The 10,156-nt window shown below is 50.7% G+C and overlaps 1 protein-coding gene across 1 annotated transcript; it reads right to left on the bottom strand.

Annotated features, from left to right (window-relative positions):
- Positions 1-1,416: 1,416 nt before the first annotated feature.
- LOC125528792 (transcription factor ILR3-like) lies at positions 1,417-6,266 on the bottom strand. The gene is made up of 5 exons (XM_048693229.1): positions 5,950-6,266; positions 2,735-2,800; positions 2,569-2,646; positions 2,304-2,466; positions 1,417-1,946 (listed from the first exon to the last, which is right to left on the bottom strand). Exons 1-5 carry the CDS (start codon positions 6,120-6,122, stop codon positions 1,671-1,673), a joined length of 756 nt encoding a protein of 251 aa, XP_048549186.1. The 5' UTR covers positions 6,123-6,266; the 3' UTR covers positions 1,417-1,670.
- Between the last annotated feature and the right edge of the window lie 3,890 nt (positions 6,267-10,156).

The following is a 10,156-nucleotide window of genomic DNA, read 5'->3' on the forward strand; positions in this document are numbered from 1 at the left end:
CGATCGCTGCTCTTGTGGCCATTGCCGCGTAAGTTGACGATGAAGCAACAAACGGACGATTTCTACGGACGCTCTAGTTCGAGCTACCGTTGTACGATATGCACGTACGTACGTACGTACACAAGGTGGTATGAGTATTCGTTTCGAGGCGTGGTTAACTATTCTTTCTACCAAAGGTTTTTTGCTTTCTTTCTTGTTTAAGCTTTATTTACTGGTGTTAATTCCTTGTACTTGATGTGTGGATACAGCTCCCTACTATGTAACCTCATTTTGAAGCCGATCTTCGTAATATGCTAGTACTACATTTAGCAATTTGATACTACATTTTGATCAGCTTTGGTTGCGTCAATTATCCACAAACAAAAAACTCAGATTAATGTGCACAATAGCTTATGTAAGTCGCCTGAATTTAGAATTTGGGTTCGTCAATTTTCATGTGAAGGAAGGAGCTTGTCGTCTTAGGTAGGCAAGTGACCCCATTATTTATCTTAGAGGTGTGGGGGCTGGTGCAATTTCCCCCAAAGAAACTGATCATCGCATGGGTTAGAGGGATGGTCAAGGGTGACAGCAGCACGGCGGTTGAGGGGAGGGCTAGGCAATGAGGTGGCCGCGGAAGCGCCGCCGGGGATGGGCGGCGGGGGGCAGACGGTTCGGCTGGCAGTTGTGAGTGGTTCAGATCGAGGTCAGGAGGCAGAAGACAATGAACAATGTTTTCAGGAGATAGAAGGTCTGACGGTTTCTTTTCCATCCAACGGCTGAGGGCAAATCGACAGATGCGGAGTCTAAATTCAGTTGATTGTCCACTAGCCATTCCCCAAATGTTTTCAGTCTATCTTTTCGATTATGGTAGTTCTAAATTCAGTTGACTGTCCCCTAGCCATTCTCCTAATGTTTTCAGTCTATCTTTTCGATTATGAAAGTTGTGTTGCTGTACTAGCATATTTGCTCCTGGAGGCGCCAGGAACACGGAATGGACATGATCCAGTTTAGTTTTATAAAATGCACGCACTAGATAAAAACAAAATGTTAAAGACGGTGTAACTAGCTGGAAATTACAAAGATACAAATATGAGCTTTAATTCTAAACTACTATTGCAGGAGAACATGAACAAATTTATTAGTATATACTGTATAAGATGAGTAGAGGGCACGTCTTGCTAAGAGAGGTCGTCACGTTGTACCCATTACCCAACACAACATACACACCACAGGTGCATCCATCCTGGTTCCACCTGGACTTTGCAATGCGTTTTCACATGGAAGAATTGGTAGGCCAAGTGGATGCAAGAAGACCAACTAATAGCTAGCACATCCTATTTATTTTTATTTTTATTTTGACCTGCAGCACAACCTATTTATGTTATGCATCAAAAAATAAATATCACGGGCAACATGTCAAACAAAGTAACAAGCCGATAATGCTATGGCGTCCAATCGCCATTTGCTTCAACGGATGGTATTTATTTACTAACAATATACAACGGTGTCACAAGATAATCAAATGTCCCCGTGTGATACAAGCTTCAGTTCGGTTCTTGGTTTAACTACATAGTAGTAACACTAAACGGATTCTGCATAGTAACACTGACGACTAGTAAGATATACTTTAACGGAAGGCTTTTTAGCCATCCTTCCCCATGAGATAGATGAGGGAGATGATTCTTGCTGGCCTATGCAACCGGAGGGCATGACTTGGGGTCATCCGAGGTATCAACATCTGAAGGCGGCATGAACTGCCACATGGGAAATCCTGGGTAGCTCATTACAGGCATCATCAGCTTGTGCCCTGCCGCTTGGCCTTGGGCGGCAGCGAATGCAGCAGCTGGGATGACAGAAGGGTGTGGTACGAGGCTCTGACGGGCATTCATGAACTTAATCTGCTGCTCCAGGCTCTCTTTCTCCGCCTTCAACTTTTGCTTCTCATCTCGCAGCTCATTCTTCTCAGCCTGCAAAATCCAGGGATCTAAGAATCAATTTGTTTGGACTAAAGATTTACCACAAATATATACCTTACAAGAATCTTTGATACCAATTATTAATCAGAAAGTAATGTTTAAACAGAAATTAATAAAAATAAATAAAGCAGGTTTAAGAGCTGATGGATTGCTTGAGATCTACTCATCTAAAAGCCTATGGATTCAATAAACAGTAGTCCTTGGCACCCCAAAAAAACAGATTAAGAAAAGCTTGTGTGAACATTAGATATATTTCTGTATGGAACAGAAAATATAAGTTCAGAACATAAAGAAAAAGTATATGGACACACATCTGCATACAAAATAGTTAAGTGGAACAATAAAAACCTTTAGCTCTCTAATCTTCTCTTGGAGAGAGTCGTTTGAATCCTTCAACTTCTCTGCCTCACTACGCAATTCAGTTACTGCACGGATAGCATCATTTAATATAGCACATTTGTCGATTTTAGGTGTTTTCCCCGGATCCAAGACAGCACCCAATTCCAAGAACCTAACAGGCAGAAGACCATAAGCTCCATTGAACCTAAGACAAAAATGCTGCTACAACAAAAACAATTCTAATAGAATAAACAAAATGAAATTGCTGGCAGACCTCTCGTTTAGCTTGTCCCTTCTCACTTTCTCCCTGCATGCTTTGGAGCTAGGTTGAGCACCAGTTTCTGACCTAGGACTGTTGCAATTGCGTGCTAAGTTGGAAACATTCAACAGAAAATACCGAATTCAGGGACTCCGAACAAAGCATATAGACATAAACAAACCGTTTATTTTTCGGTTGTCCTTTGGCATGGTCCCAGTCCACCGAAACAGAGCTATTGATTTCAGCACTGGCAAAAAGTAAATCACAGATAAGAATGTAAAATTCACAATATACTGCACAATAATAAGCAGCAACATTAGCATTGCAAAGCCAAAATAAGACTCAGCACTGGTGAAAAGCACATTTGCAGTTAAGAATGTCAAAATCATGATATAGTGCAAAATCATAAGTTTCAAAGACAAGCGTAGCAAGGGCAATATAATAAGGCTTGGGCAAATTTACCAGATAACCTACAGCAGGTGAAATACTGGAATGAAAAAAAGAAGCATGGTTCTACATCTAAACAACACAGGAGGCTGCCTCTGTTCATGCAGCGAATATGACAACTCAGAGAAATATCATTAACCAAAGGGCAGTCATGCCCTAAGGTGTAACCATAAATAATTTCTTAAGATGGAAACATATATGCCAATAAATCAGCAATACTTGCTCGGCTATGCTGGAATTCCAACATATGGGTCACCAAAACAACCCTCATCTCACCCATTTTCTTTCTGATCCTTGATACATCAAAGTAACATGAGACTGCTCGATATCCGACACAAAGTAACATGTAGCATGATCTACTTTACATAGTCTTGCTATGGAAATTCAGACCACTTAAAATACAAACCCCGAGCACATAAATCTGATATCATTAGCTTTATCAGACATAAATTCGTCTCAGTAATCAAAGAAAACAATTAGGGGTATACATCCCCAAATGTTGGCAATGCCAATGACCATGTCAACCTTTTTCATTTGAACTCTGCCCTTGCTCATCCAGTGATCCAGAATAAGAAGAGGAAAGTATAGTTTTACCCCTGAAATCCTCCCTGATGGATTCATATCCCCCTAATTAAACTCTAAAACCAGATTGTTTACACCCTGAACTTTGCAAAACCGGTATAAATGTCACCCTGAGCAGTTTTGAGGAGAATTGAAGGTGGTTTTGATCTGATTTTTTCTTCCTCTCCTCACCTTCGTGACCGGAAGTACCGCTTGGGCAGGCCAGGCGGAGCCGGCGGCGAGGTGGCCAGAGCAGTCGCAGCAGCGCGAGCACGGCGGAAGGGAGCGCCGGGCAGAGAACCACGTCGCGGTCGGGCGCGGCGGTGACTAAGAAGACTCAAGTACGTGCCAGGCATCAGTTTCTGGACTGACACGGTCCATTCAAGTTTCTGGCTGAATTACAACAGACGCAAGCGAATGACGCGATTTTGATTTTCTTCTGCTGTGGCGAAACTTAGGAAATCAGGTTTTGAATTTGACAGAATTGAGTTGTGGACATGCATGCACACAGGCGGCGATGCAGACGTTCGTGGAGAAGCTCGTGTCAATGATTAAGTCAGAGGGCTGTTCGAGTGGCAGGGTGGCCCCATCATCCTTGCCCAGGCGGAGACGGGTACATGGAGTAGGCGATGGGCGTCTGCGCCAAGCCGTACACCAACTGGGCAACCAAGATGGTCGTCGCCACTAACGCCAGCGTGCCGTGGGTGATGTGCAAGCATGACAACGCCCCCGACGCCACGGTAAGCTACAACACCCTCTCGTTCTCGTTCTCGTCTCACAGTTGCTGTCAATGCCATGGCCCATGGCGCAATGGCAAAGAGCAAATTGCGGTGCCAGCTAATTTAACCACTTCGCTTTCTCGCACTGGGCACATGCTTCTGTTAGGACATCACATTACCAAATCAAGCTGCCAACTTTGGAGCCTGGTACTGGCACCACAAAATATATACTCTGTGCTAATTCGTTCCTTTTCTTCTATAAAATTGACAGATTTGTCAGTTGTTCCCTGGGTAATGATGAATAGATTCATGATGGCTGCAAAGAAGATGCCTGCAATGGCTTCTACTGCAACTACTTCACCCCCAACTCCAACAGCAAGCCTACCATGTGGACCGAGGCCTGGCCTGGATGGTAAGTTTGCATGAAGCGTGAAAATTTCTCGACAAACAGCACTTGAATTGCAATCTGCACAGCAAGCATGTCACGACATTGCTAACACGATCGAATATGTCGATTGATGTAAGGTTCACGGCATTTGGTGGCGCGGTGCCGCACCGGCCGGTGGAGGACATGGCGTTCGCGGTGGTAAGGTTCATCCAGAAGTGCGGGTCCTTCGTCAACTACTACATGGTGAGCAACTGATGCTGACTACCACATGTTGTCACTCGATGTTTCGGTTTTAAGTTGTAGCGACACCTAACATTTGATCTTTTTTTCAGTACCATGGAGGAACAAATTTCGACCGGACCCGCCGATGGCCTGTTCATCGCCACGACAAGCTACGACCATGATGCACCGATCGACGAATATGGTACGCGACCAGTACTCTGATTGTCTGAAACCATTGTTGTCATGGTGCGCAGGTCTGCTTAGGCAGTCAAACTGGGGACACCTGAGGGACCTGCACAAGGCCATCAAGCAGGCCGAGCCGGTGCTCGTCTCTGGAGATCCCTCCATCCAGCGCATCGGGAACTATGAGAAGGTTCGATCTTATTCCATCCCTAGGCAAATTCTAGTGACAAGAGATCCAAAAATGCCTGTGAACTTTCTGACGAAGTGAAAAAAAAAATCAGATCAAAACTAAGTTCTCCCCAAAACTGCTCAGGGTGACATTTATATACCAGTTTTGCAAAGTTCAGGGTTTAAATAATCTGGTTTTAGAGTTTAGGAGGATATGCATCCATCAAGGAGGATTTTAGGAGGAAACTATACTTTCCTCGAATAAGAGTGAAACTGTGTATGCATTCTATGCACTGCATATGTAGTATATGCACCCGAACCAAACGAGCCCTGGACATACTGAACACTCCGTCCTGCCATGCACCTTCCACAAGACCCATTTAAATTCATGTGCAAAACCATCTCCTCTAACCCAACACCAATGAGACAAGCAAAGTCAACTACTAATACACAAACAAAGATGCTCGCTCATGTAAGTAATTCTAGAACATGCAATCTTTAGTCCATGATGCAAATACCACATACTCTGTAGTGTTTTACTAATCTACAATCACACACAACAATTATGCTATCAACCGCATCGGTTTATGCTATAGGTGATAACATAGAGACACCGGCAGCAAATCAGGACACGGAATGTATAAACTGGAGAACAGCCGCGTGTGGGCGCGATCGAGCCTGAGAAGAGGAGAAACCGCAATTACATACCAGGGATTGGGAGCCGGGGTGGCGGAGACGGCCTGCGCAAGAGTGTGCATCTGCGGCTGCATCGGCGGGGTCCAGTAGAAGCCTCCTGTGGATGCCGCGGCGAAGTCGGCGGCAGCAAGGTCGTCCATGAGAGGGCAGTCGAATACCCAGTTTGATCCTTCCGGGGATGCCATGGCGCCGGAGCGGCTCTCCGGGTCCAGCGAAGGTTGCCGGGGGGCTAGGGTTTCGCGGTCGCGTCGGAATTGGGGGATATTTCGGGGTTGAGATGGTGAGGGGGGGGAAGCGGTCGTGGGCTCCGGCGCCGAGATAAGGATGAAGCAGGGGGGTAGGAGCACGAGGTTAACGAGTACGGACAACTGAGTCTCCGGAACGAATGGGCCTAAAGATTATGGGCCTGGTGACCTGAGCAGCATGCCTAAGAAAAATAGACGCCTACCCCTAAAAAAAAGACGTCTCCCCCACTAAAAAAAGGATAACGTTTGCTTTCAACAGGCTGATTTCTTCCTCCCGTAAACCTTTCCTTCTGCTCAACACATGTCACGCGCACCGCTGTCCACTCTCCTTATCCCTTCGCACGAACTACACATCGCACAACCCACATGTTTTCCTCTGCTTCATCCCTTACCTTTTCCCCCGCTCATGGATCTCATCATTTCTCCGCTCCGGCAGCTCGTGTCCTGCCGTCACGCACAAATCAGGCCGCTGCTGCAGGTGGGAGTGTTGCAGTGAAGCCACCGACGCGTAGCGGGATATTGTGATGGAGCTAAGACACGTGTGTGGGAGGAGGTCGTCAGTGCTGCGATGGAGCACCGCCGCGCTTGTGGTGGGGCTGCACTAAAGCTTCGCCGACGGCCATCGGGTGCTGCTATGGGAGATGCGACGGGAGCCGGTGCTGTGATGGAGCAACACCCGCGCGGCGGGGCGCTACAGTGGAGCATGCGGCGGCCGTCAGGGTGCTACGATGGAGCTCCGCCGCCCTAGCGGCGACGCTGCATTGAAGCTTCGCCGACGGCCATCAGGTGCTGCAATGGGAAATGTTACAGTAGCCGATGCTGCGATGGAGCACCACCACGTGGGGGGCGCTACAGCGAAGCATGGACGGCCGTTCGGGTGCCCGATGGAGCACCACCACGCGGTGGGCGCTACAGCGAAGCATGGACGGCCGTTCGGGTGCCCGATGGAGCACCACCACGCGGTGGGCGCTACAGCGAAGCATGGACGGCCGTTCGGGTGCCCGATGGAGCACCACCACGCGGTGGGCGCTACAGCGAAGCATGGACGGCCGTTCGGGTGCCCGATGGAGCACCACCACGCGGTGGGCGCTACAGCGAAGCATGGACGGCCGTTCGGGTGCCCGATGGAGCACCACCACGCGGTGGGCGCTACAGCGAAGCATGGACGGCCGTTCGGGTGCCCGATGGAGCACCACCACGCGGTGGGCGCTACAGCGAAGCATGGACGGCCGTTCGGGTGCCCGATGGAGCACCACCACGCGGTGGGCGCTACAGCGAAGCATGGACGGCCGTTCGGGTGCCCGATGGAGCACCACCACGCGGTGGGCGCTACAGCGAAGCATGGACGGCCGTTCGGGTGCCCGATGGAGCACCACCACGCGGTGGGCGCTACAGCGAAGCATGGACGGCCGTTCGGGTGCCCGATGGAGCACCACCACGCGGTGGGCGCTACAGCGAAGCATGGACGGCCGTTCGGGTGCCCGATGGAGCACCACCACGCGGTGGGCGCTACAGCGAAGCATGGACGGCCGTTCGGGTGCCCGATGGAGCACCACCACGCGGTGGGCGCTACAGCGAAGCATGGACGGCCGTTCGGGTGCCCGATGGAGCACCACCACGCGGTGGGCGCTACAGCGAAGCATGGACGGCCGTTCGGGTGCCCGATGGAGCACCACCACGCGGTGGGCGCTACAGCGAAGCATGGACGGCCGTTCGGGTGCCCGATGGAGCACCACCACGCGGTGGGCGCTACAGCGAAGCATGGACGGCCGTTCGGGTGCCCGATGGAGCACCACCACGCGGTGGGCGCTACAGCGAAGCATGGACGGCCGTTCGGGTGCCCGATGGAGCACCACCACGCGGTGGGCGCTACAGCGAAGCATGGACGGCCGTTCGGGTGCCCGATGGAGCACCACCACGCGGTGGGCGCTACAGCGAAGCATGGACGGCCGTTCGGGTGCCCGATGGAGCACCACCACGCGGTGGGCGCTACAGCGAAGCATGGACGGCCGTTCGGGTGCCCGATGGAGCACCACCACGCGGTGGGCGCTACAGCGAAGCATGGACGGCCGTTCGGGTGCCCGATGGAGCACCACCACGCGGTGGGCGCTACAGCGAAGCATGGACGGCCGTTCGGGTGCCCGATGGAGCACCACCACGCGGTGGGCGCTACAGCGAAGCATGGACGGCCGTTCGGGTGCCCGATGGAGCACCACCACGCGGTGGGCGCTACAGCGAAGCATGGACGGCCGTTCGGGTGCCCGATGGAGCACCACCACGCGGTGGGGTACCGTAGCGAAGCATGCGACTGGCGTTCGGGTGTTGTGATGGAGCAGCGCCGAGCCGATGGCGGTGCTCGCCGGTGGAGCGTCGTTGCGCTACCGGCGAGGGGCGCGACTCCTGCTATGAGCCAGGCGGTGCTTCTTCCCCACGACGACACGGTCATTGCTTTTGCTGCGTCTACGATGAGAGGAGAAGGACCTGTCCGACGCGTTGACCAGATCCAACAACTGTGAGGGGATGAATCCAAAAACGCCCGACCCGACTGATTTCCCTAGGAAATCATCCGGATGATTTGTTGCAGCCACCAAAAAATAGACGCGTAAGTTCCCTCTCGTTAGGGTTCCTCTCCCCTGACGATGCTTGTGGCTCCTCGTGGAGATCTTCGATCCCCTTCCCTCACCCTTTGACATCTTCGTCGTGGTCTTAGGTGAGCGTGACTAGGGTTTCTCCTGCCTGCGGTACCAAGGTTTTTTCACGAGCAAGAGAATCTGATGGAGAGATCGACTTCGACATCGCGCGCGACTCTGAGTGACATGGAGAAGATGATGAAGGAGCTGGGTCTCGGCGAGGATGATCTGAATGATGTTGTTGTGGAGGATGACCACATCCCAGAGGATGCTACAAGATGGATGATGATCGCGCATGTCCACATGACCAAGCCCTACTCCTAGTATTGGTTCTATAAAAACATGAGGGTAGCCCGGGACCATGCCCGAGAGGTAAAATTCGGGCCACTTGAGGATAATCTCTATACTCTTCAATTCTTGTGTTTGGGTGACTGGAAAGAGTAATGGAAGAAGGGCCTTGGATGTTCAATGGCAAGGCTGTAGTGAATGAACCGTATGATGGATACACTAGACCCTCAACAATAGGTCAACGATATTGAGATGTGGATCCAGATTCATGACCAACCAGACTTGTTCTTTCACTTGATAAAATCTTTGGCATCAACAGTGGGTTAATTTGTTTATGCTGAGCAGAAATCTCAAGACTTCGAGAGGAACTTTTTCCGTGTAAGGGTGAAGATAGATGTCACCAAACCCTTGAAGAATATCATTTCTCTGGTTATCAAGAAAAAATAGGGGATCTTTATAGTCGACTACGAAGCTTACCGGGGATTGGTGCGCCGTTTGCGGCCTCCTCGGGCACCTTTATAAAGAGTGTGGGAATGGCATACATGCTTCATCAACTTTGGTCTTCAAAAACCTCTGGGCAGAATGGTGCAGGGGCGCTGGTCGGGGCCCGGGAGCGGGTGGAGGTAGAGGCAACAGAGGGGGTGGATGCTCCGAAAGGGGTGCTGGCCATGCACAGACAGAACGGGAGCAGGGAGACTGGTCTGAGAAGGAGACATATCCAGTGGCACACTCCACAGATGCAACGATGATCGATGCCAATGGAAACATTAAAAGGGGAGCGACACAGGTGGCTGAACTTTTCTTTGAAATTGTCGGCGTCCTGGGAACGGGGGTACCCAGACTTGCCTGCATGCGGCCCATGGTGTGGCTCCACCAGCAGCCCGGTACGGCCTAGTTTCAGCAGCACGATTCAAGATCCTCGCGAGGGGCCAAGTGCTACCTCTTGAGCACTGCGTTGGTTTTCCCTTGAAGAGGAAAGGGTGATGCAGTAGAGCAGCGTAAGTATTTCCCTCAGTTTTTGAGAACCAAGGTATCAATCCAGTAGGAGGCCACGCA

The sequence above is a fragment of the Triticum urartu genome, unplaced genomic scaffold (genome assembly GCF_003073215.2).
Source record: "Triticum urartu cultivar G1812 unplaced genomic scaffold, Tu2.1 TuUngrouped_contig_5113, whole genome shotgun sequence".
NCBI lineage: Eukaryota > Viridiplantae > Streptophyta > Magnoliopsida > Poales > Poaceae > Triticum > Triticum urartu.